The sequence below is a fragment of the Equus asinus genome, chromosome 13, assembly GCF_041296235.1.
Source record: "Equus asinus isolate D_3611 breed Donkey chromosome 13, EquAss-T2T_v2, whole genome shotgun sequence".
Taxonomy (NCBI): Eukaryota; Metazoa; Chordata; class Mammalia; order Perissodactyla; family Equidae; genus Equus; species Equus asinus.
The window spans coordinates 43,103,926-43,129,600 of NC_091802.1; the positions used below are offsets into that span (position 1 = coordinate 43,103,926).

Consider the following 25,675-nt stretch of genomic DNA (forward strand, 5'->3'; position numbering starts at 1 on the left):
CCATCGTCCTGGGCAATTCAGCTTTGGCATAAAGTTGGAAAGCCCTCCGTTACGCCAAGGCCTAGCAGTGAGGCAACCCTCCCTCCCTCTGCTGTCCCTCAAGTGTGCCCTTGGGGAGAGGCCTCACCATCCTCCGCCCTGGTCCCAGCACTACTGGGATGCTGCCTGTCGCCCCCTCAACTCTGTCCTCACGCTGACCCGGCTCTAAGTTGGAGGGGGTCCTCCACATGGGTGCCACCTGGGCAGCCAAAGCCAACATCAAGGCCCCTCCCAGGCCTCCTCTGCAACTCACTCACCAAGTCTTGCTTTTCCCAGCCACCCCTGCACCCCCGCAGTCACAGGCACTGGAGAGAAGTTCATCATTTTTAGACTCAAGGAATTAACAGGGGCGGATGCAGACTATGCCAGGCCCAGGGTTTTGTGGCTCCTGGGGGCAGGCCCAGCTACAGCAAATACAAAGGGACATGGGGAGGGGCAGTTAGCAGATTTGGTCTTGAATTTAGGGGGGTGGAAAAGTGATGATTCTTGGGGCTTGTGAATGAGGAGCAGCAGGAATGAGGGGGGCCTGGGTGGGCCCAGAGGGGCAGCCTCCTACCCCTGGGGAAGGGAAATGAGGCCCCTCTCCTCAGTGCTGAGGACAAGGCACTTGACTCAGTCTCCTGCCCCGCCCCCACCCATGGAAGAGATGAGGGCCACCCCGTCCTTTTCAAGAGCCCAGAGGCTGGTCCCGGTTGAGCCTCTGGCAGAAGCTTTTGCCAAACTCGTAAGTGCTGATCATGATAGCACAGGAAGGAGCGGCCTTGATGATCCTCGGGAGGAAGCCTGCAGTGGGAGGGGGAGGCTGGGGTCAGGGGTCAGGGTTCCAGGAGGCCCCAAGCCCGCCAGGGCACGGACACACACAGACACTCACCTGCAAAGAGTCCCCTGGTGCCTGACTCCGCACAGATCTTCCGCAGCAGCAGCCAGGTGGAGTCTGCGTGAGGGGGTGTCACTGCAAAGGCAAGACATGGCCCCCCGTAAGATCCCACTTGGACCCCTGCCCGCCCCCCCACCAGCCAGGCCCCTCACCTCTCACAGCCTCCACCGCTCCCAGTGCAACCTGGCGCTGAGTCTTCACCACGTCAAAGGGCAGAGTCAGGATAGCGGCCACCTGGTAGGGTGGGGAGAGGGCTGTCTCCACTCCACGACCCCCGTCCCTCAGGTCCAGCTAGAGTCTGCCAGCCTCAGCTACAGCTTCACTTGGTGGGGGGGTGCTCCTTGACAGTCAGCCCGTGCAACACAATGCGAGGACTCTTCTCTGGAGCATTTCCAACAACCCTCAGGCCCCCAAGGACACCTCTGCTAGCCTCACCCTCAACCTGGTCAACTCACCGTCCCTGAGATGCCGCCAGCCACAAAGCTGACGCCCACAGATGTCTGATCTTTTGACCTGGATCCACTCAGCCAGCTCTTCACCAGCTCATAGTTGAACCAGTACAGGGCTTGGGGGCACAGGAGTACACTCATTAGAGATGGAGAGGGCAGTGGGTGGTCCCCAGACCTCCCATCTTCCACTGACCTACAGCACAACCACTTCCTTCCAGTAATGAGGCCTGCCTGCTCTCTAACAGTTTCTCTAACAGGTCCTCTGCAGGACTTATCTCCTGAAAACCTAGGTGAATACCCTGCCGGCTGGACCCGTTTCACTGACGAGATAGTCAAGGCTCAGAGAAGTTAACTGACTTTAACATCACCAGTAGCAAGGGTGGGACTTGGCTACAGACCTCTTGTGTGTCATCCAAGGGCTCCCTTACCCCACTCCCTGCACCTCTGGTGCTTACCTGAGAAGGGCACATCACGAAGGGCAGTGGGACCCCAGCCAAGCCACAGTGAGCGCCAGCCGCCCTGAGCCACAGCAGCTTGGACACAGGCACCCAGCTCCCGGTATGAGACATGCTGAGCCTGCAACTTTGTTCGTACCAGCTCCAGGGGACTGATGATAGTTACGGTGCCCACTGAGGGGAACAGTGGGGAGGGGTCAGCTCACAGGTCCCAATGGCAACCCACCCCAGGGTATGGGGGCCCAAGACTCCCCCCACCCCTAAGCTGGCAGAGGTTGGAGCTGGCAGCCAGCTCCCAGCTGGGCTCAGGCACAGGTGGGGTCAGAGAGAGATCAAGGGCCGAATGCCATGCTCACAGCGGGCCAGTGCGCCAGCCACCATGGGTGCGTAGAGGTCAGAGGTCAGGGCTTGACCACAAAGGAAGGCCTTGAGTTGGTCATAGGCAGTGAAGTAGATTGCAGTGGCTGGGACAGTCATCACCCTGAGAGTATGAACAGAGGTTAGCTAGGACTCCCAAAGATTGCCGAACCTCCCAGGCCTCCACATCCCCCCCTCCCAGCCAGCCAACAGGGCAGCAAGGGATCAGCGGGGTACTGGGGGAAGACAATATGCAAGACTGGGGTACTCACAGAGTGGCTGGGAGGCCGCTCCACAGGGTCCTGATGCCCTCGTGTCTCACAATCTTCACAAAAGCATCCTGGCCAAACAGATACGGGCCCAGGGGGAGAAAAGATGAACGTGAACAAGGCTGGACCCTAGGCTGATGCCATCACCTCTGCCCACAGCCCTGGGTCCTGCCGAGAAGCAGCAGCCCCTGAAGCCTCCACAAAAGCAATTCTACATTTTGCTTCAGGTGGACTCCTATTCACCCTTCAGAACCTCATAAAAGCACCACCTCCTCAGGGAAACCCTTCGCAAACAGAAATGACCACCCTTACAGGTTTGTTACCACCCATTCTTCCCTGGGTCGGCTGCCCAGCTAATCTGAATCCCTCAGGAGTGCCTACAGACTCAGCTGAAGGCACAGCTGCTGCTCACCATGGTGCCAGTGAAGCGAGTGGGGTCCTGAAACCAGGTGGTACAGCGGGTACCATTTGGGCACAGGTACAGGGGCTCCAGAACACCATTGCAGTACAGGAGACACTTCCCTGTAGATTGGAGAGAGGAGGGCACTGGGAAAGGGGAGGAGCGTTAGTATGACAAGGCCCCGGAACTTTGCAGGGAACAGGTGAGCTCCCATCCCTGGAGGGCCAGCAGAGGCTGGGGTCCCTGGGTAGACATTCTTGTGCAGGACAAAGAGCCAGCTGCTATGACCTGAAGGTGTGTGCTAGTCGGTGGCTGTGGGGCCCACAGGTGCTCTGGCAAGACTGGGACACTCCCTTCCCCGGACCCTCCCAGGGTCCCTGGGGCTTGGGGCACTCACATTTGGCGAAGGAGAGGCTCCAGAGTCTGGAGGGAGGAATCAGCTCTAAAATACAAGGCAGCCCCTCAGGTCAGGAAAGCCCCCCCCTGCCCCAGGGACCCCACCTCTGGGAGACCGTTGTTTTGCCCAGGAACCACCCCCTACTGGCTCCAGGGTCCGGCACTTACCGCTGGCCACCGAGGGGCGCTGGGACTGCAGGCGGACCTTCACCACATCCAGGGGTGTCACTGGGGGAGGAGGGCAGGTCTGATGGCTCCTTCCAGGACCCCAGCCAACCCCTCCTCCAGAACCAAGTCACCTTCGATCTCTGGTCTGCCCCAGTCCCCAGCTGCCCCCGCCCCACCTCCCCAGTTCTTACTGAAGAGAGAGGTGACCACAGCCCCAGCGCCTGAGGCCACCATTTGCTGGAGGGGGCTAATGCCCCCCGGGTCCTGGTCAGCCATTTTGTAGCTTCAATTCTGAAAAACAAACCTCAGTCAACTGGAACGACAACTCACACAACGGGAGTCGGCGGGCCGGCGACAAATGGGGCGGGGACACTCTGGGACTTGACCGACCCTCACCCCATCCACTCACCGAGTCTGAGCTAAGCGATCCTCACAACCTTTCAAAGCGGCTACTGTCGGCTCCGCTTTGCCAACGGGGAAACGGAGGCTCAGAGAGGGGCGGTGCCCTCCCGAGACCACCCCGGGAGCAGTTAGGAGGGAAGCTGGGGTGGTCGCCCATCGATGAACGGGCAGTAACGGCCCGCTGCCTCCCCTCACCCGCGCCACACAGGCTCACTAGGAACCTCCTCAGGGCAGGCGCCCGGTTTGGCCCCGGGGGCCCAAAGATCAAACGTCTAAGCCGCCGCCTGCGCCCCCCACTCCGGCAGCAGCCCCGAGGAGGGCACAACGAGCCCCACTCACCGGGCGGGGAGAGAGGGGGCCGGGCAGGGAGGGAGACGCGTAAAGAAAGCAGATGGCGGCAAAGGGTCGGTCGGCGTTCTCGGGACGGCAGGCTGGGGTCCCGGCCCGCCCCGCATCCCTCCTCCCGAGGCCGGAGGCGCCAGGCCCCAGGCCCCGGGCCTGGACGGGAAGGACCGTCTCCCTGCTCTCTCACCAAAATACAGGCCGAGGGCTCGGCCGAGAGGGCGGGAAGAAGGGACGGTGAGGCAGGATCTCCCCTCGCCGTTCGGCGACCCTCCCTGCTCCGCCCCGCGCGCACCGGGCGCCCGGTGAGGCCGACTAGGTGGGCCCGACGGCCCGTGACCCGGGGCCCCTAGCCCAGCCCCGGCCCGGGAGCCCCAGAGACCCGACTCCGGCCTCCGCCCCCAGCCGGGCGCCCAGCCGCGGCCCCGCCCCGCCCACCTGGCTCTAGGCCGGCGCTGGCGCAGCCCGGTGCCCGGGGCCGGGCGGGCCCATAGCGGCTCCGCGGCCGGTGCAGGGTCCGCGCGCGCCCGCCTCGCAGCGAGGCCGACTCCGCAGGCTGCCGAGGCCGCCCCGCCCCCGGGACCGCGCCGCGAGGCCCCGCCCCCCGCGGGCCGACCGGCCGCAAGCCCGGAGTGACGCCGGCCCCGCCCACTCACCGCCTCCTTCCGGACCGCCCCGCGCCTCAACCGGCCGTCCGCCCCGAACTCGCGCTGCCGGTGCCCCGCCGGGCTTGTGCGCCGAGGTCGCTGGTCTCCGCGTGGCGCGTGAGCTAGCGACAGCACCGCATTTGACAGCGTGCTGTCACAACGCCCCCCCCCCAGCTCCCCGGCGTCCCGGCGCTCCCACTAACTTTGCAGACCAGCGCGGGTAACGCAGTCTCGACCTCTTCCTCAGTGTCCTCGTCTGCGTGGCGGCGGGGGTTTGGATCAGCTCTTCCTGGGCCGCGGGACGATCAGATAGTGATGGCAAACACTAACCCGCCGGGCTCCTTGTTCAGGTTTCACAACTTCGTTCGTGGCGACCGTATCAAACAGGAATTAGCATCACCCCCATTTTGCGGATAGTCAGCTTGACGCGCAGCTCCAAAACCACGTGACAAATTGCAGGGTACCGTGCGGGTGTGGGCAGTGGAGTTAGATGAGCGGTAACCCGGCTAGGCAGGCTGGATGGAGAGAAAAGGCTGGCCCGGGAGTCGGGAGACCCAGGTCCAATCGGGCTCCACGTGGGCTCCGTCCCACCGCTGCTGCGTGACCTTGGGCGACTTACTATACCGCTCTAGCCCTCGGATTCCTCCTTCGCTCAGTGGGAGGACTGAGTAGGGGAGAAGGGGACCGACATTTTCGTGTTGGTTATGCTCACATTGTTATTTCTTCTTAGTCTCAAAGCTTTTAGAAGTAGATTATTATTGACCCCATTTTACAGAAAATGAAACTGAGGCTCGAAGTTAAGAACCCAGAATTCGAACCGGCCAGGTACTTCTCGCCTGCACCGGGCTGCCTCCCCGGTACAGGTGGGCTTAAATCCTGCGCTGACGTCTCTGATCCCGCTTCTCAAGGAGACACAGCTCTTCCCGGGCCAGTCTCGTACCCAGACCACACCACCTACCTCGCCTTTAAAACTTTCGTGCTGTCTTGACTTTTTGTCCTAACACGGAAAAAAGGACCACAGGGTGCGAGCCTGCGCCTTTAAGAAGGGTAGGCCGTGGCTTTAACATCACCAGCCTCCCCGCCCCTCACGCCCGGAATGGTCGCGGCCGGGCTGGGAGCCGCCCCGCCAGCCGGCGCACGCCGGGTTAGCACGTGGATGCCAAGGGGCCAACCATCAGCTTTCCCTGAGAAAGGGCTTTGCGGCTCGCCACCGCTGGAAAAGCCCGAATTTGGGGGCGGAGGGAGTGCAATCTTTGACCCCTTGGTTTAAGGGCCCGAGAGAAGGCGCCCTTTGCATTCCCTTCCCATACCAAGCTGAAGTCTGAAATGACACAAAGTCATTTTATAAACTGGTTTTTATAAGTTAAGGAGAGAACCCAGCCTCTATTAAGGTTCTTTAAAGCCTCAAAGTTATGGTTTGCCGAACGACTTCACAGCCAACAGCCAAGAGATTACCCTCCCCATTTTACAGAGGAGGAAACTGAGTTCCTTGTGTGTAATGACTCCTAGCGCGGAGTAGAACCCACACTTCTCCCACGCAATCTCCCATTTTACAAGTGAGAAAACGGAGGCCCCAGAGGTCAAGTTGCACCAAGATCACTCAAACGGAAGAGCCAGAATTCAACCCCCGACCTGCCTGAGTCCAGAGAAGCTCCCACCCCACCCTGTTCTCAACCGGGTGTTCTGCTCCCTGGGGTGACCCGCTCAGCTGCCAAGGTTTCCTCTCTTCAGGCCTCAGGCCCCAACAACTCCAAGAAACACAGCGTGCGGGGCAGCACTCTTACCGGCCTGGAGATCAGAGGCCTGGGAGGTAGGGCCCTGGCTCCATCCGGCTGCCTCCAGCAGCAGCTGTGGGACCTCTAGCAAGGATCTTCATGCCTCTAAGCCTTAGTTTCCCCATTTATGAAATGAGCTGATGGTAATAATAATGCACCTACTCACAGCAATTGTGTGAGGGTGTAATGACTTAACAGCTGCAAAGTGCTTAGACCCTGTCTGACATGCGGCAAGCACTCAATGACTATTACTATTATTACTATTATTGATTGCCCCCCAGGACCTGTGGCACAGAACGTTCTGGAAAGGGCCTTTTGAGCAACCAGATTCTAGTCCTACCTCTGTCTCTTGCTGCAGACATAGATAGTAATAACTCCTTACCCCTTCCTCCCCAGACCCAAGATCACACAGCTACAAAGCAGCACAGCCAGGAATCAAACCTGGGGACCTCTGAGCCTCAGTTTCCCCCACAGTAGAATGAGGGGCTTGCACTCTATTTCTGGTTTTCTTCTTGCAATAAGATGCCTTGCAGATTTGTCGCTACACCTCCATTTCCTTATCTGAAAATAAGGACGATGTCACCTGTCCTGCCTTGCTTACAGACTCTTAGCAAAAGTCGCATCTGTGAAAGCCACGTGAAGAGTTGACAAATGGTTATGTGGCCCCTGTCAGGGACCCGGAACTGAGTGGATCATGGGCCTTCCTGCACATGTGAATGCTTTGAGGCTTAAAACCCTGGGGGCCTCTCTGGCATGACCACAGCCCAGTGTAGTGGCAGCTGTCTGGGTGGACGAGAGGGGTGATCTGCAGCAACGAGGCACTGCGAAGCTGGCAGGGGCAGCTCGCAAGGATGATCATGGCGGCTGCAGGTGGAGCCAGACCCTGAGATGCCCATGAAGCTCTGGAGCCCCGGCTGGATGCGCCTGCCCAGAGGAGCTGCCTGGAGGCCTGAGGAGGAGGCGGCCACTGTCCTGGCTGACTCAGCTGAAGTTCACACGGACCACAGACCCACTGGTCACTCCAGAGGCAGCATGTGGCCCCCTGTGGCCTCATGTTTCCGTCCTCATCAGATGGAAAGACAGAAACTCCTCCTTTCAACTGTAAAAGTGGAGAAAATAGTACCAGCCACCAGGGGTGTCATGGAGACTGACGGACAAGTCCTTGCCTGGCACCGGGGGAGCGGCATAAACAGAAGGTAGTTTATTATGAGGCTGAATTCTTCCAGGGCAAGCCCTGGGACGGGGGCAATGTCCCCTCCAGCCTGCACCCTCAGGGCCTAGGAAGACATTTATGGGGCTGAAGTAGGGCTCAGGTCCCTCCTGTGCACCCCACCAGCACCTGTGAGTTCAGGGCCAGCACTGTCCCCACCTAGAGCTGCCTTCCTGGAGGTAGGACCCAGGGGTGCAAGACCACTGAGCGCAGAGAAGAAACCCAAACTGCTGGCCCAAAGCTAAAGGCCAAGTCAGGTCTTTGATTGGACCCCGAGGGCGGGGAGGGGAGGGGGGCTATAGAGGATTTTACTGGGACAACTGGAGAAAACCGAATTAGGGCTGCCCGTAATTAGTTATTACTTTATCCATGTTAATTTCTTGAGTGTGATAACCATGCTGTGGTTTTGTAGGAGAATGTTCTTGTTCTTAGGAAATGCACGCTGAAGTGTTTAGGGGTGAATGTCTGTAACTTAGTCTCAAATGGTTCAGTAGAAATAGATAAAGTCAATGTAGTGAAATGTGAGCAACTGCTGACTCAAAGGAAGTTACATGGGTGCTCACTGTACTCTTCTTGCCATTTTTTCTAAAGTTTTTAAAGTTTTCAAAATAAAAAGTTGGTGGGGAAAGGGATTTTGTTCTCTGAAATACGTATGCGTTACTTACAGAATCAGAAAGCAATGAAGCTGTCTTTTTGTGAAGGTTAAAAAATAAATGTAATAGCCAGGATCAGCCCACCTGGGCAAAAGCCTCTGGACCCTCCCCAGGGCCTGAGAAGGTGGGTTGGTGAGTTTCTGGACACCCAAGGCTTCCTGGGGGCAACCTGGGTGTGGTCTGAAGAGGTGGCCCCCAGAGGGGAAGGATCCTGGCTAAGACCTTCCAGAATTGCCTCCTCACGCCCCTCCAGCCTGATTCGCAGAGCTCTGGGGACAGGCTTTCTCCTGCTCTGCTGGGGGCATGTGGATTAATCTACCTCCGTGGAAGGCAGTTTGGGGCCATAACTATCAAAATTCTGAATGCTGAAACCCTGTGACCCAACCAGCCTACTTCTAAGAAATCCTCCTCTGATCGGTTTGCACCTGCAAAATGACACACTAACTTGGCCTTCAGAATGCCATCAAAAGGGAATTGCATGACAGTCCCTCCATATGACGAACTCCATATGACGAGCACCACGCAGCCTGAAAGGGATGCAGAGCCACATCGCGCTGTAGAACAATCTCAAAGACAGAGTTCAGTTAAAAAGCCGGTCGATGGAGAATGTGCGGGGCAGCTGTTCTCGACCGGAGCGCTAGCGCTCTCTAGGGGACATTTTGGAAATTTATGAGGCCATTTGTGGTTGTCACGAGATTGGGGCCCTGGCATTTGATGCTCAAAGTGTAGGACAGTCTGACACAACAAGGAATTGTCCTGTATGTCTATCAACTTTCCTCTGTCTTTCTGGATAACCACATACATAAGAAACCTGTTCATAACTATCTGACCTGGAAGCCAGCTCTATTTCACCCACATTTTTTTTGAATGGTTTTAAAATATATGGTATTTTCCAGGAATAAAACTACCATGTAATCCTAGGAAAATTTGGCTTTGTCTCCGTTAGAACTTTACCAGGGATCATTCACCGTTTCAGAAAATCTCCTCTTGGTGGCCGCCTGGCTGGTGCAAGCTGAGTTGCTGACACCACACTTAGCGTGGGTGGCGTCTGCATTTACGGTTCTCCGTCACCAGTGATTCGCGTGCATCCGCGCCCTTCTGCTCTGTCGTGGAGTCGAGCCTGAGCTCTCACATACGGAAACATGTACTATTTTTATTATAAATTACTTTCCTCTTATTTTCCTCTATATTATAGTTTGAACTTTATACAAATTTCTAAAAACATTGTGCATAGGAAAATTATATTATCTATGAATTTCGTTTCTGAAAATTTATTAAAGGAGAGTTACAAAAGATACAAAGTCACCAAAAGCAGACTTTGGATCTGTTTCTGTTGAGAACCTCAGAAAGGCCCACGAGCTCACCAAGCACCGTCTGGTCCCAAGTGGTGTCATTGCCTTCCGGGGGCTGCAAGTTCTGCTTTTTGGTGTGACCAAGGGTGCTTGGAGTATGTCGGCCACCAGACCAGCATGGCCACGCCAGGGCTGAGCCCGGGTCTCAGTGACCCAAACGGCGGAGGAGCTGTCCTAGCCGGGCCTGGACGGAAGGCCTGGCTTGTGTGTGTGTCTCGCTCTTTCTTTCTTTTTTTTCTTTTTTTGGGGGGATTTATTGAGCCTTTCTCTCTCTCTTTTTTAAAATTTTTGAGTGTTCGTTGTGCCCGAAATACTGTTGTAGGTCCTGGGATACAGCAGGGGACAAGCCACGTAAGGTCCCTGCTCATGTGTTCTAGTTCAGGAGATACAAACAAGCAAGGAAATAACTAAGACGATTGCAGACAGCGAGGACATCTGTGAGGGCATTAAAACAGGTCATGTGGTAGAGAGGGCCTGAGATGTCCTAGAAAAAGGGACAACCTGGGGGTCAGGGAACGTTGATGCAGATTAACCCATGATGATGGCCAAGGGAGGGCAGAGCAGGCTGGGATGACAGGAAGTGCTGAGATGGGGGGCCAGGATGTCACAGTAACTTACACGGAAGGAATATTGTGATGGTTACAAACACACCCTCTGGCCAGACCCGGATTCACTTTCCGACTTCAGCCTTTCCCCACTGCATGACCTCAGTGAAGTTGCTTAACCTCTCTGCGTCTTACTTCTTTCATTGTGAGACGGGAGAATAATTGTACCTACCTCTCAAGGTTGTGTTAAAGATTAAAGGAGAGCTTAGTACAGAACCTGGCCCAATTCAAATCTCAATAATCATTAACAGGACTCACCTTTTAAAACACCAAAATCAACTCTACCAGCGACCATCCTAACATAGGAGATTGAATTAAAGTCCCCTGAAGTGCATCTGAGTACGGATTTCTCCGCTAACTTGTTGAGGGAACTTGTCTCTTTTCTGGGCCTCAGTTTCTTCATCTTTAAAATGGAAAGATTAATCGTCCTGGCCCTGCTTCCGTCGTGGGACTGTGGAGAGGTTTAAACTAAAACAGATGAACTGGGTGAAGGAAGCCTGTGACAGGAGAGGGTGCCCCGGGGGCAGGTCCTTCCCTTCTTGCCGCCCTCCTTGCAGCTGCCTCCTCTCTGCTCTTCCTCCGGCTCCTGGAGATGACTCGGGCCTGACCTTTCTGAGCTGTCTGGGGAGGGTGGTTTCCTCACCTAGGCCCTGGCCCAGTGCTTCAGAGACAGATCATCAGATTAACAAGAGGAGCCCCTCTGAGGTCCCTCCCATTTTTAATGTGCCAGTTTACAAGGTCTCTTCACATCCATCACCCCATTTGAACCTCATGTGACTGTGTAGAGGGCACATGGGGGTTACTGTGAACCCATTTTACAGAGGAGGAAACTGAATCTCAGAGGAGTTAGGTGACCTGTCCAAGTGACTTGGGGCAGGCATCTCCTGACCCCCAGGGGGCCTCCCTGGAGAAGGGCCAGGGGAGCTCAGGCGGGCTGGAAGGGCTGGGAGGGAGGATCGGGCTGAGCTGCTCTCAGCATCCAGTGGAGCCTGGTGTTGCGGGCAAAAGCTCTGGGGTCTGACCGATGTGGGCTCAGACACTGGCACCACCACTTAGTAGCCGGGTGACCCTGGCTAAGCTCCTTACTGTCTCACCTCTGGGAGTGGAGATAACACTCTGCAGCGTTGCTATAAGAACTCAGGGATGCGGGAGGAGCAGGCATGCCAAACGCCTCCTGGTTCTTCTCTCCACTCCCCCCACCCCCAGCTCTCTAAGCTCATCATCCTCCCAGAATCAACAGTGCCCACAACCGAAGCTGTCGTTTCATTTCCACAACGCAACCTGTCCACGTGCTGGCCGTGACAAAAGCTGGGCCCTGACTCCTGGGGTCCATCAGCAGGGCAGCAACGACTCAGGGCACAGCTGCCCCCAGGGGATTCTCAAGCAGAAAAAGGCACAGGGTGGGGGAGGGTATTTCCTGTCCCCATGGGGAGGCGTGACACAGGGCGGACCACCAACGGCGTCCAGCACCCCCCAAGCCTTCCGGGGAATGGACAGGGTGTCCTCAGATGTGAGCATAGGGCCCACAGCCCAGAGGAGCTTGGCAAGGGTTTCAGGGCCCGAGCCCCTGTCTTGGGTTTGGCTGGATTTTTTTTCACTATAATAGGGTCAGATTTTATATCATTGATTTTTCAAAGTTTAATAGGAAGATGAATTCCTTAGTTTTTGGTTCTCAAAATTCTTTCAAACATAGGAGCGATGGAGAAGAAAAGGACAGTTTCTTGAGGAACAACTCCGTCCGGCCTGGCACTTTACAGTTGTTAGCACATTCAATCCTCCCAAATGCCCTGGTGGGTAATTACAATTACTCCGTTTCACAGATGAAGGCATTTAGGGTCAAAGAAATAAGCCCAAGTCACCCAGCTTGGCAGAGTTGGCATTTGAGGTCAGCAGGCAACGATGAGGTCCCGCTGCCCGGATCCCAGCCCATTGCCCAGGTCTCTGGGAAAAGCTGACTTCTATCCTCTGGTAGCTGCCACCTGCCTGTCCCAGAGGCCACTCTGGCTTCCTGGAGACTCGCTGGGGTCAGTCCTTGCCCCCACCAGGAAGTTCTTCTCCAGATCACCTCACTGCTCTCAGAATATAAGAAACTGAAACTTAACTGTGAATGTTTCCTGCTTCTCCTGTAGGAGGCAGATCCTGGCTCCTCCCACATCTGGATGGAGGGAGAGAAGTCAAGCAGGGCCACCCCTCCTGGCGTCTCCCCTACCCCTACAGCATCGCTCAGGGATTGAGTCTTCTGCCACCGCTGCCCTTGTCTGGCCGAGGGAAGCTGATGGTTTCAGTCGGAGGGGTGCCCTGCACAGGAGTCTGAAATGGACTGGGTGCAAACTGCCCCAGGTGGACAGAGTTCTGGACACTGGGCCAGCAGGACAGGATGGGGTGCAGCCACTTGGGGGATCCAGCTGGGTTTCTGGGAGGAGAGACCTGTGGGCCAGCACTAGGGAGGAGAGGGTGAGGTGGGCCAACAGCCAGGTGGGCAATCTCTCAAGCGAAGGATGGTGGTTGGGGGGCACTGGGAGGGCCCAAGGGGAGGACTCGCCACAACGGTGGCAGCTTTCTTAACTGAGCCTGTACCTGGCTCAGCCCCTGTGCTGAGGGCTGCTCAGGCATGACCTCATTCCATGGAGGTAAGAGGCTCATTGTTTCCCCAACAGACAGACCAGGATGCAGAGGCAGAGAGGTTAAGTCAAGTTGCACAGCTCCTTTGTAAGAGGAAAAGTGACCGGAGAGGAGGTCCTTGCTGAGCGCCAGGTTCCTCACTGCATAAAAAGCAGGCCGAGAGCCAGCCCTGACGGCCTAGCGGTTAAGTTCAGCATGCTCCGCTTTGGCAGCCAGGTTTGGTTCCCAGGCACGGAACCACACCACCCGTCTGCCAGTAGCCATGCTGTGGCAGGGGCTCACACAGAAGAACTAGAAGGACTTACAACTAGAATACACAACTATGTACTGAGACTTAGGGGAGAGAAAAAAAAAGAGAGAGAGAGGAAGATTGGCAACAGATATTAGCCCAGGGTGAATCTTTACCAGCAAAAAAAAAAAAAGGGGGTTGAGCTAGATGAGGGGTTCTCAGACCTGCACGTCAGGCCGTCTGCAGCTGCAAAATCTCCCTGGGTGATTCCAACAGGGCAGCTGGGGCCGAGAACTCCAGGCCAGAGGATCCCTGAAGGCCACTCCAGCCAGGGCCTCTGCACAGCCAAGCCCTCGGCTCCCCTCCTAAGCTTCTACTACCTCACTCCCCCTTTCCCATTCTCCCCCCCTCTCTCCTCCACCACCACCCTGCGTCCTGCACCCCACAGCTGATGTAAAGACACCATTCAGCATCACTCTACCTGCACAGAGAAGTGGTTCTGTGGCCAGGTGGAGCAGCGGCAGCTCACTGTACACTCTGGGGCTCCCCACTGCCAGGGAGCAGGGCGCTGCTCTCCTGCTGCCCAGATGAGCACATCAAGGCCAAAGGCGAATGGAGAACTCACATATGCACATTAATGTAGAAATGCAAGGAAGCTCACAGAAGAAACTGTGAAAGGGTCTGAAAATGGACATCTGGGGTAGGAAAAGAGAGGACAAGGGTGTTGCTTTGTGTTATAATTTGACTAAAACTTATTTGCATGTTACACTTTGTTAAAAATAGAAATTGATTGAAAAGCAACAGCAGGGGAAGTAACCTGCCCACCGACACTGGGCAAGTTCCTGGCCTCAACTGGCACAGGAACCCAGGTCTCCTGACTTGGTCCAGTACCTCTGTTGCAGGATATCCTGCCACAGCCTCTGGCCTGGGCACCGGCCTATTCCCCACTCCCCTCCCCCACAGCCACCCAGCCGGCCTGGAGCCCCACGAGACACAGGCTCAGGGTCAGGTGCCTGATGAGAGGGCAGGCGCTTCAGGAACTGGGGCAACAATTGAAGGAACTTGGCTCACTCCAAGGTGACTCAGGCAGGAAGCGGAAGGAGTAGGTATGCGTGAGGCGGAGGCTGCTTCTGTGCCCTCGCTCCAACCTCAGTCTTCAGGGCAGCCAGATTTAGCAAATAAAAATACAATATTCTCAGTTAAATTTGAATTTCAGATAAACAATGAAAAACTTCCAAGTATAAGTATGTCTCAGACATTGCATGGGACATACTTATACTAAAAAAAAAAATTCATTTTTAATCTGAAATTCAAATTTAACCGGACATCCTATGTTTCACCTGGCAATGCAAGATCCTGTGGGGAGAAGGCCTCTGCCCTGGGGCAGCTGTGACTCTTCTGCCGGGCAGAACAGTAACTCTGAATGAAGAAAACCCTGATGGGGGGATTGGAAGAAACAGGGAGAGGCTGAGACAAGTGGAAGGAGGGAGCGAGAAGGGAGCTGCCCATCCCTTTATCCAGACCATCACCTCTGAAAGCAGCCCTGGGGCCGACATGGAGAAACCTGTCAGCCAGAGGGACATATCCAGGGGCCTCTCCATGCCAGACTCCCCAGTGGGACCTCCTGTCACTTGTGGTGCCTCAATCCAGCACAAGCCTGTATCTGAGGCCCAGTCCAGCTGGAGCTGCAGCAGGAATAGAAATTAAGCAGGAAGAACATATTGATAACTTCTTAAGCAAGGAGGGGGGCAGGGGAAAGGCAGAAGCCACAAAGGAAAAAATTGATTGCTAGATTTCCGATGACATAACAACACAGCTTCTGACCACAAAAGATACCATACATGAAGATAAAAGACAAGTGACAGATTGGGAGGAGATGTCGGCACCATATGTAATATCCAGAATATACAGAAAGCTCTTACCATTCAACAAGAAAAAGACAAACACTGTAGAAAAATGAACAAAGGATAATGTGATGGCTAGTTTTATGTGTCAACTTGGTGGGTGTTTTTGGATGAGATTAACATTTAAATCAGTGAATTTTGGCTAAAGCAAATTGCTCTCCATAATGTGGGTGGGCCTTATTCAATCAGTTGAACGCCTGAATAGAATAAACAGACTTGCCTCTCCAAGCAAGAGCCAATTCTCCAGCAACCACCTTTAGACTTTATCTGCACCACCAGCTCTCCTGAGTCTCCAGCCTGCTGGCCCACACTGTAGATTTTGAATTTGCCAGCTTAAATAATCCCGTGACTCAATTCTTTTTAATAATCTCTTTCTATATACACATCAATTGGTCCTGTTTCTCTGAAGAACCCTGATTAAGACGGATAAAATAGGCAATTCACAGAAGAGATACACATGCAAAATAAGCATAGGCAAAAATGCTCAGCTTTCCTAGAGATCAAGGAAATGCAGATGAAACAGCCATGAAATATCTTCTGTCATTAGATAGGCAAAAAAATTTTTAATTGGCATATCCAATGTTGGTGAGTGTATGGGAAATAAGTTTCCCAAATACTGTGACTGGGCGTGTAAACTAGGAAAATTTTAAGGCAATTCAGCGTTAACATTTCAAATGTGCATACCCTTTACCCAGCAATGTTACTTTTAGGAATTTAACTCCCACAAGTACACTCAGAGACATGTTCACAAATATTCATTGTATAATTATTTGTAACTGCAAAAAATTGGAAACACATCAAAGTCCTTTAAATGAGACTGGTTAAGTAAACTGTGTAACATCTATAGCGTGGAATGCTTGGCAACGGTCAAGAAGAAATGGATAAATAAATGAAAAGAGATCCCATGTTCATGGATAGGAAGACTGACTATTGTTAAGATGGCAATACACCCCAAATTGATCTACAGATTCAGGGCATTCCCTATCAAAATGTCAGCTGTCTTCTTTGCAGAAACTCATCCTAAAATTCACACAGAAATTCGAGAGACTCAGAATAGCCAAAATGATCTTGAAAAAGAAGTTGGAGGACTCCCACTTCTCCCAATTTCAAAACATGCTACACAGCTATAGCAATCAAGATAGCGTGGTACTGGCATTAGGGCAGACATACAGATCAATGGAATAGAACTGAGAGTCCAGAAATAAATCCTCACATTTACAGTCAATTGATTTGACCAAAATTAAAAACCACAAGGCCTGGCCGAAGCGGGCTGGGGGGTGTTCAGGGAATGGGAAATATGTGGATGAACTCTTTGCTATCAAATCTCTCTGTGACTCTGGAAATTTGCTTCGTTTCAGTTTTTCCTATTCACAAAATGGTACTCCCTCCTTAAAAGGAAAAAGCAGAGAGCGAGAGATTCCTGAATTGGAGGCTTTAAGGACAACACTCCTCAAGGAGTGTCTCTTGAGGAATGTGGGGGATGTTCTGCAGCCCTCAGGGGAGCTGGACCCTCTCCATTGAAGAGGAGATTCACTGCATCCATTGTGACAAGCTGTTTAGTAAATGTATTTCCCATTTCCTTGCCATGGTAGTCAGAGTAACTGCACATGATTCAAATGTTTCTGAATGCTCAGGCTCATACCTTGACTATTAACTACTGTCCTCTAAGAGTGAAGCCAGTGAGGCCCATCTAGTCATCCAGAACTGTGGCCCCTACACTCAAAGTCCCCAGGATGTTGGGATTCTAAGCTCTTCAGTCTGCTTTTTGCAATTTTTCCTATTAAATGTTTTAATCCTTGCTAAACTCAAAGTGACTTCTTCTAGAAACCTCAACACATACATCTCCTGACTTTTCTATAATCTATTGTTACTGGGAAATCAGATGACAATATTTATTTAAACTTTGAGTTCTTTCATGGAGGAAGTTTCTGATCCTTTAGAGAGGGTTTCTCAACCTCAGCACCACTGACATTTTGGGCAGAATAATCTTTGTGGTGGGGCCTGTCCTGTGCACTGTAGGATGTTTAGCAGCATCCCTGGCCTCTGCCCATTAGATGCACCTCCCCTGAGTTGTGACAACCCAGAATGTCTCCACACACTGCCGAATGCCTCTGAGGGGCAAATCACCCCTTTAAGGATTTCGTGATGCTTGTTTCAGTCACTCTAGTTTTTTTTCTTTTTCTGTGTGTATTTTTCTTGGTTCTGTGTAGTTGTGATTAATGGGTTCATTCATTGATCTGACTAACATTTTATGAAAATCGTGTGTGTGTGTGTGCACGCGCACGTGCACTTTGTCAGGAGAAGCGTAAACTATATCCCCTTGCTTCAGGATACACAGGAAAGAAAATATGTCCAAACGCCGCCGGCAGGCAGAATAGTGCTGATTCTCAACAGGAGGCTTATCCACTCTCTGGACCCTCTCGAACCCCAGGCTGAGCATCGCTGTCACACAATTGCTCAGCCCTGCCACTTCTTCCCTACCCAGACTCCCACCACCCCCGAGGTTGGCGGTTGCTCCCTATCCGAGCCTGACCCTCAGCTCAGGTTCTCTGCTTAGCTTGCAGTGCTCTCATCTACCCTGCATAACCAACACTGCTCTTCCTCCAAGGTCCAGCACCAGGCTTTCTCTGGGCCTCTCCCCCCTCCCAGTGCATCTCCCATCATCTCAGCCTGGGCTAGGCTCTTTGGCACTGCGCAGTCTGGTTCCTCTTGCTGGCTAGTCTGTTCTGAGTGGTGCATTTTCTCTCCTCACTCGCAGTGTCAATTCCTGGAAGGCAGGGCCGACGGAAACTAGGAAGCCACTTCCACTATGCAACGACCCCACCCCACCTTATGCCAGGCACCCAGCAGCTCAAGTCCACTACATTGAACTTGGCATTCGGTCCCTGCCCAAGGCTGCCCTTCCCGTCTGGTTTCCTAACGCTCTTCCCAGTACCCCCCTGTGCAGCCGCTTCTCCAGCCTCTCCCCTCTTGCCAGTTAAAATCCTCCCAGACTCAGTTCAAAACGTTGCCTCCGAGGTGGAATTAAACCTCTTCCTCCCACTTAAGCCAACCTGCCATCTCTTCCCTATAAACATCCACAGCACTTGGCACACGACCCTGTGCCTTAAATTAGATTTAATCTGAGCCTGTCTCCCCTTCCCATCCACCCAGCCCCGCTGCGAGCACCTCGAGGAAATCGCCCGAGGGTTGCCCTCTCAACTCTCCTTTAACCCTCTTTGGGGCCTGGCTGCCCAGCATTTAATCTCCGTTTGTTGAATAGAATAGAAACAGGATGCACAAATGTCCCAAATCCAGAAGCGGACGTCCTGTAAACGCCCTTGAACGCCCCCTCTGAAGGGCAGCTCCCCTAGCTGTCAATGTCCCCAGACAGGCGCTACCCTATCTCGGACAAACTCTACCAGGCGCCCTCAGGAGGCGGGGAAACGGGCACCTGCATCCTGGCGGAGCAGTCCAGGGCATCACATGATTCTTCTATCACATGATCCCTGGAAATAGGGGGTGAGGAAAGAGAGGAAGGGAGGGAGGAGAGTGAATTGAGTAGAAAAGAAGCACTGCCTTCCAGGAAAGCCCCGCCTCTACGCCGACGATTAGCCAATGGGGGCGCGACACCCCGGACATGTGACCAATGGAAACGAGGTGGGAGGGCCATCGCGCTGAGCGGCCCAAGTCCGTGAGCTGCCCGGCCGCTGCTATCCTGGGGGCGCGGACCCTGACGCAGGTAAGGCGGCGGCCGCGCGGACCTGGCGCTTGCTCCTTCCCGGGGGCTGGCCAGGGGGACGTGGGGCCTTGAGGTTCTTCCTGCGTTTCAGCCGAGAGACAAGGGGAGAGTCGTTTAGAGAAACTCCTTTGGGGATTTGCGATGCACTGAAGGGAGTTCTACGGGGAGTGGGAGTAAGTAGTAATTGCAGTGACCCCCATTAGAAGGGAGCTCTCTCCCTCTCCAGCATCCTCGGAAGCTGCAGCCCCTTCCCCAAAGCAGAGACCACGCCATTCTTGAGCTGGTTCCGCCCGCCGTCGGCAGATGCTGGTGGTGGTGGGTAGTCCCCGCGGCAGCTGGGAGTGAGAGAGACGCCCGCCTCTGGTCCCGGAGCTCAGAGGGCTAGGAGTGGAACTTGAGACCCTGGTTTCCTCAAAGATAGTAGGGACTTGGGAGTCGTGACTGACCCCTGGGTTGTGTCTGGTCCTTCCTTACTTCCTCTCGTGGGGCGGGGTGGGACAAGCTAACTTCCGCCTCTCCCTGCCAGTTTATCCTGCTCACTCGCTGTTGGGTTGGCTCACTTTTTGGGAATCTCTCCTCCTGGCACTCGGAGTTGGTGGATGCCACCTAGTGGAAGATGACAGAGCTGGGGGCTTGAAGAGGTTCCTGTCCTCCCTTTCTACTGTGGTAGGGTGGGGTGGGGGTAAGAGAGGCCACCACTCAGAACCTTACTGAGAGGAATTGAGCCCCCTCCTCCTCCATCCCTGGTCCTGAGTGTGTGTGCGTGTGCGTGCATGCGTATTCAGTAGGTACATACACTATGCTCCCTAACCTCAGGATACCCAGGAAGGGAAATATACATAAATAAATCAGTAGAGTGCCAAATAGTCCGAGATCTATGCAGATATGCACCCCTTCTTGCCTAAGCCAGGGCAGTGAGACAGCCTGTAGAGGGTCGAGGTTGGACTCCCAAGAAGCAGGTGGGGTGAGCTGTGGGTGTGGAGGAGAGCGTGAAAGGGGCTGTGGCCCAGGACCAGTCTTCTTCATCCTTTCCTGGCCAGGAGATGGCTTCCTGGGGATGGTCTTTGAGCTGGGAAGGGAACCATGAGGAAAGCCAGGTGAGGGAGAGAGGATGTGAGTGACTGGGTGGGTGCAGTTCCCTGCCACACGCTATGTGGTGTCCACACACAGACTCACGGGGAACTGAGGCCCAGAGACAGGGAGGAACTTTTGAGGCTCTCACAGTCAGTGGTGGCAATTCTAGGATGAGGACCCAAGTGCAGTATCCAGGCAGCCTCTGCACTCCCCGTTTTTGTCCGGCCTGGCACACCCACCCTGGAAACCCTCTGTCCCCTTCCTCTGCTTGGACCCCAGGGCTCTTCCCTCCTGGGGTTTGGGGTCCATTCCTGGGCACTGTCTGTAGTGCTGCTTATGAGATGAACCTGGGTTCAGTGTGCTCTGGAGCCATCAAAGCTTGTCATCTCCACGACTTGATATGTGACATGAGCATGTTACTCTGAGCCTGTTTCCTTCTTTGAAAAGTAAAGGTAATAATTACTACTTTGGATGGTTATTGCAAAGAAGAAAGAAAATAGAGTGTTGTAACCGGCTCCCAGAAGGCTCAATAAACATGATTATTTTTGCCCCTCTAGGCAGGGTAACATCCCCTGGACCCACCCTATTGAACTAGCAGGGCTGGCAGAGCTTGCGGGAAGAGTTGTAGGAAGTGAGAGGCTGCTCCCCACCAGGAGACTGAGGCTCGGTTCCTTCTGCTGACTTTGATCAGTTGGGTGGGCACATGTAGTTTCTCTCCACCTGGGGCTGAGTTTTGGCTCCAGGGTACAGGGAGAGGCAGGGATAGGGTGGGTGGTATGTTTGGGGAGTCTGAAAGGGCCTGGTGGTACTGGGGGCCCTTGGAACACAGTTGTCTCAAAGTCTGACCCAGCCTGTGTATCTCCTTCCCTGGGGGGGTGGGTGGGGACAGTCAGTGGGCGGGCTGTGGCTGGCCTCTGGGAAAGGCAGCTAAGACTTCACTGGCCACTGCACTTCCCTTTTCACAACTTTCTCAACCCTGTGGTTTCCCATGTCATCATGTGACCTCCCCTCCCCTGCCAGCAGAGTGCAGGTGTGAGCACAGTATTGGTACAGGAGGCATCTGGAGGGGCTAGCTGGGGAAGTGGAACCTTGGCTTTTCTTCAGGGGGAGACTCCCTCCCTGCACCCCAGTCCTGTCCTCCCATGGCTACTCATGCCTCCCCTGCCCCCTAGAGGTGACCCAAATCCCCACAGATCAGACCCACAAAACTCGTAAATCTTCTTGACTCTCACATGCCCACATCTCTATTCACTCACCCACAGGGACTCAGGTGTTAAGCCACGTGTTGGGGACAGAGATTCATACACGTACGCATGTCAGCATTCATGCTCATGGGAGTATATATGCTGCTGCATGTGTGATACACACACAGGACACATGTAGGGAGCTGAGTCTGAGGTCCCACACTCTCCCTGCGTGGACCAGGAGTTGCTGGGAGAGCTCAAGTAGGCCTGGGCCTGGGGCTGGGGGAGTGACTGGCCCCAGAACCAAGTATGGCATGGGCTTAAGCTGGTTGCCAAATGCCTCTTGTTACTTTGCAGGCAGACCATGTGGACCCTGGTGAGCTGGGTGGCCTTAGTGGCAGGGCTGGTGGCTGGAACACAGTGCCCAGATGGTCAGCTCTGCCCTGTGGCCTGCTGCCTGGGCCCAGGAGGAGCCAGCTATAGCTGCTGCAATCCCCTTCTGGTGAGTGCCCTTCAGCCCAGGCAAGAGCCGGTAGCATGAGATTTCCCAAAGGGTCATCTTGGATTGGCCAGAGGAGGGGGCAGGCTTGGGTCCTGTGGTTTATCCTCTCCTCTCACTTCCCAGGACAAATGGCCTGCAGTGCTGAGCAGGCGTCTGGGCAGACCCTGCCAGACAGATGCCCATTGCTCTCATGGCTACTCCTGCCTCAGCACCATCTCGGGGACCTCCAGCTGCTGCCCATTCCCAGAGGTGAGGGTGCTATTAGCTCAGTGGAGGGGCTCATTTACACTTTTCTTGCACTCTCCCACCCCCAGGTAAGAGGGCCTACCCAACACAGGCATCTCTGTATCCCACAGGCCGTGTCATGTGGAGATGGCCGCCACTGCTGCCCACATGGCTTCCACTGCAGTGCTGATGGGCGGTCCTGCTTCCGAAGATCAGGTGTGGCGGGGGTAGAAGTGGAGGGCAGGCAGATGGGCAGCATGTGGAGCCTGGAGTGCCCAGGAGCCCAGCCAGCTGGGCGCCCCTGATTCCTGCTCTCATGCCCTCATTCATGTGGCATCTGTACTGAGCAACCTCCTTGCTCTGGGCAGAGGAGCAGTACGAGGGCCAGGAGGGGGCAGGAGAGAATGTGAGACTCCAGGCCTGGGGCCAGGCGTTGTGGGAGTGGGGAGAGGCCAAGCTGTCGGGCTAGTTTAGTGCCAACCCGGTCAGTAGTATATGCCCCTGCCCTGTGCTGTAGTGTGGAGGCAAGGACTGGCTAGTGGGGAGAGTGGGTTAGGAGTGCCTGGCAGAACACTGAGTCCCCCAGTCGCCCTGTAGCTGGGCCTTCAGGCCCTGGCGCCAGCAGCTCCTTGAGTGATGGGGGAAATGACCTTCACTGACTGGGTCGGCTGAATCCTGGGTCATCCTGTCCACAGATACCAGTTCCTTGGGTGCTGTCCAGTGCCCCGGTAGCCAGTTTGAATGCCCCAACTCCTCCACGTGCTGCCCTATGCTCGATGGCTCCTGGGGATGCTGTCCCATGCCCCAGGTACAGGTTTGGGAAGATGGGAGGAGGGGAGAGGGCAGCAGGGGCAAAGTGAAGGGCTGGAACAGGCAAAGACGGAGTCAGGACCATGTCTCATCAGGCTTCTTGCTGTGAAGACAAGGTGCATTGCTGCCCCCATGGTACCTCCTGTGACCTGGCTCATGCCCGCTGCCTCGCAGCCATGGGCACCCACCCCCTGGCAAAGAAGATCCCAGCACAAAGGACTAATAGGGAAGGTGAGGAGGTGGGAGAGCATCGCGTCGGGGGTTAGGAGTGAGCAGAGGCCTCATCTGGCTCCCAGCTGGGGAGAAGAAGTCATGCCCTCCCACCCCCCATCCCATCCCGTGTCCCATCCCATCCCTGACCCCCCGCTGCCACTCACGCCTCTCTTCCCTTCCAGTGGTCATGTGCCCTGATGCCCGGTCCCGGTGCCCTGATGGTTCTACCTGCTGCGAGCTGCCCAGTGGGAATTATGGCTGCTGCCCAATGCCCAATGTGAGTGAGGGGCTGTAGCCAGTCTGGCTATGTGCCCACGGCCACCTGGCCTGGACGTCTACCTTGCAGGGACTCCAGGGAGTGGGGCTGTCTGGCTAGTTGCTGCAAGAGCCTGGCGGCTCAGGACTCATGCCACCCCCTAGTGGGGGATTGGGGCAGTACCAGCTGTCCGCCTGGCTGCTCTCTGGGCCCAGCTGAGACTGAAGTCATATAGACCCACCCCCGCCCCTACCCAGGCCATCTGCTGCTCCGACCACCTGCACTGCTGCCCCCAGGACACTGTGTGCGACCTGATCCACAATAAGTGCCTCTCCAAGGAGAATGCTACAGACCTCCTCACCAAGTTGCCGGCACACACAGGTACCAGAGGCAGGCCACCGACCCCATTCCACCTGCACCGTGAGGATGAGCTCTCCACCAGGCTGTTCCGGGAACAGATATAGGGGTTGGGGACTGGCCACATGGAGGGGCCAGGCAGGTACAGCCCCCTTTCCTCCACACTGGGCCTAGCCTTAGGACCACTGCCCAGGGTTGGCCTAAGTGGTGCCCTCGTCCTCAACATATGGTTCTAGCTGTGGAGCTGGCCAAGCGTGGGCACCCCGAAGGTCCCCACTGCCACTGCTGACCTGTCCTCCTTGCCTCCCTCACAGTGCAAGAGGTGAAGTGTGATATGGAGATGAGCTGTCCAGACGGTTACACCTGCTGCCGCCTACAGTCAGGGGCCTGGGGCTGCTGCCCTTTTGCTCAGGTACCCAGGAGTGGTGGGTGGGCTGGGCTGAGCAGAGGGTGGCAGCCAACTGGGCCCCTGTACCCACTGTCCCCTCTCCATCTACCCTAGGCTGTGTGCTGTGAGGACCACATACACTGCTGCCCGGCCGGGTTTAGGTGTGACACAGAGAAGGGTACCTGTGAACAGGGCACCCTCCAGGTGCCCTGGATGGAGCAGGCCCCAGCCCACCTCAGCTTGCTGGACCCCCAAGCCATGGAGAGTGATGTCCCCTGTGATAATGTCACCAGCTGTCCCTCCTCCAATACCTGCTGTCGACTCATATCTGGGGAGTGGGGCTGCTGTCCTGTCCCAGAGGTGCATGGGTAGGGGGATAGCAGTTGGGGGGCAGTGTCTTTGCCTGGGCAGGTAGCCAAACTCCTGTTATCTTGCTCTTCTGCTCTCTGCCTAGCCTGTGAGTGGCACACCAGCTCTATCAGATTCACCCCCAGCTGGAGGAGCTGTGAGCAGGAGAGGTGGGCTGGGGGGCAGGGGCTCAGCACTCCATCCCTCATAGGAGCTTCTTAGAACACCCTTCTCTGCCACCCCAAAGGCTGTCTGCTGCTCTGACCACCAGCACTGCTGCCCCCAGGGCTACACGTGTGTGGCTGGGGGGCAGTGTCAGAGGGGGAACAAGATGGTGACCGGACTGGAGAAGACACCTGCCCGCCGAGCTTCCCTGTCCCACCCCAGGGACATGGGCTGTGACCAGTTCACCGGCTGCCCGGTGGGGCAGACCTGCTGCCCAAGCCTGAGTGGGCGCTGGGCCTGCTGCCAGTTGCCCCATGTGAGTGCCCCTGGACAGGGAAGCTGAGTCCCGGGGGGAGGGAGGACGACAGTGTAATGCTGCTCTCTCCCTCCCAGGCCGTTTGCTGTGAGGACCACCAGCACTGCTGCCCAGCTGGGTACACCTGCAATGTGAAGGCCAGATCCTGTGAGAAGGAGGTGGACTCTGCCCAGCCTGCTGCCCGCCTGCCTGTTGGCCCTCACGTGGGTGTAGGGGACGTGCAGTGTGGGGAAGGGCACTTCTGCCACGACAACCAGACCTGCTGCCGAGCTAGCCAAGGGGGCTGGGCCTGCTGTCCCTACAGCCAGGTCAGTGCCGCCCCCCAACCTGGGGCTGGGTGTGGGCATGGGCCAGGTCCTGCTTTGTCCAACTCTCACACCCCTCTCTGACCGTCCAGGGCGTGTGTTGTGCGGATCAGCGTCACTGCTGTCCTGTTGGCTTCCGCTGCGCGGCCAAGGGCACCAAGTGTCTGCGCAGGGCAGCCCTGCGCTGGGACACTCCTGTGAGGGCTCCAGCCCCGAGACAGCTGCTGTGAGGGGGGACTGAGGACTGAAGATACTGCAGCCCTCGGGACTCTGCTCAGAGGGTGCCCACTGCTCAGGCCTCCCCAGCACCTCTCCCCTACCAGATTCTCCTGGACCCCTCCATTCTGAGTCTCCCCTTCACTGTGGGAGGTGCGGCCTCAATCTAAGGCCTTCCCTATCAGAAGGGGGGCTGTGGTGAAAGCCACGTAACAAGCTGCCATCACCTCCCCCAATTTCTGTGGACCCTGTGGCCAGGTGCTCTCCCCTATCCACAGGAGTGTGTGTGTGTGTGTATGTATGTGCTGCAATAAAGTTTGTACACTTTCTTAACAGTGTCTGATTTGGCCACCCTGCCTGTCCTCCCCAGGGGACCCCTGAGCAAGGGCCCCCATCCAGTGCCCACACTCCCCCTATTTCACAGAAAGACACACACGAGCTAAT

At 55.5% G+C, this 25,675-nt stretch overlaps 2 protein-coding genes across 10 annotated transcripts; one reads left to right on the top strand and one right to left on the bottom strand.

Moving 5' to 3' along the window:
* Positions 1-345: 345 nt before the first annotated feature.
* Positions 346-13,914, bottom strand: SLC25A39 (solute carrier family 25 member 39). Of its 8 annotated transcripts, XM_070483347.1 has the most exons (14): positions 13,729-13,914; positions 5,005-5,465; positions 4,811-4,923; positions 3,602-3,701; positions 3,411-3,470; positions 3,244-3,288; positions 2,859-2,968; positions 2,450-2,517; positions 2,177-2,301; positions 1,821-1,994; positions 1,372-1,481; positions 1,069-1,150; positions 911-991; positions 346-822 (listed from the first exon to the last, which is right to left on the bottom strand). In XM_070483347.1, the coding sequence occupies exons 4-14, from the start codon at positions 3,684-3,686 to the stop codon at positions 707-709; spliced, it is 1,056 nt and encodes a 351-aa protein (XP_070339448.1). In that variant the 5' UTR covers positions 3,687-3,701; positions 4,811-4,923; positions 5,005-5,465; positions 13,729-13,914; the 3' UTR covers positions 346-706. The 8 variants fall into 8 exon arrangements, with proteins under 8 accessions (XP_070339448.1, XP_044600879.2, XP_044600881.2 ...); XM_044744944.2 differs by lacking the exon at positions 13,729-13,914 and having other exon boundaries at positions 2,859-2,992; positions 5,005-5,813; XM_044744946.2 differs by lacking the exons at positions 4,811-4,923; positions 5,005-5,465; positions 13,729-13,914 and adding an exon at positions 4,593-4,753.
* A 4,553-nt stretch (positions 13,915-18,467) lies between these two features.
* On the top strand, positions 18,468-25,560 carry GRN (granulin precursor). Of its 2 annotated transcripts, XM_014849364.3 has the most exons (13): positions 18,468-18,872; positions 21,488-21,632; positions 21,756-21,881; positions 21,989-22,073; positions 22,553-22,665; positions 22,763-22,898; positions 23,063-23,157; positions 23,394-23,517; positions 23,808-23,905; positions 23,996-24,241; positions 24,477-24,710; positions 24,788-25,018; positions 25,108-25,560. In XM_014849364.3, exons 2-13 carry the CDS (start codon positions 21,495-21,497, stop codon positions 25,243-25,245), a joined length of 1,764 nt encoding a protein of 587 aa, XP_014704850.1. In that variant the 5' UTR covers positions 18,468-18,872; positions 21,488-21,494; the 3' UTR covers positions 25,246-25,560. The 2 variants fall into 2 exon arrangements, with proteins under 2 accessions (XP_014704850.1, XP_014704851.1); XM_014849365.3 differs by lacking the exon at positions 24,477-24,710 and having other exon boundaries at positions 18,671-18,872.
* Positions 25,561-25,675: the final 115 nt, after the last annotated feature.

Coding starts and splice junctions, on each gene's coding strand:
- SLC25A39 (XM_044744944.2), bottom strand. CDS start 3,686: ATGGCTGACCAGGACCCGGGGGGCATTAGCCCCCTCCAGCAAATGGTG. Junction 2,993..3,243: donor GAGCCTCTCCTTCGCCAAAT/GTGAGTGCCCCA, acceptor CCCCTTTCCCAG/TGCCCTCCTCTCTCCAATCT. Junction 1,995..2,176: donor GGCTGGCGCACTGGCCCGCT/GTGAGCATGGCA, acceptor TGTTCCCCTCAG/TGGGCACCGTAACTATCATC.
- GRN (XM_014849364.3), top strand. CDS start 21,495: ATGTGGACCCTGGTGAGCTGGGTGGCCTTAGTGGCAGGGCTGGTGGCT. Junction 22,899..23,062: donor ACAAAGGACTAATAGGGAAG/GTGAGGAGGTGG, acceptor CTTCCCTTCCAG/TGGTCATGTGCCCTGATGCC. Junction 23,906..23,995: donor GCTGCTGCCCTTTTGCTCAG/GTACCCAGGAGT, acceptor CATCTACCCTAG/GCTGTGTGCTGTGAGGACCA.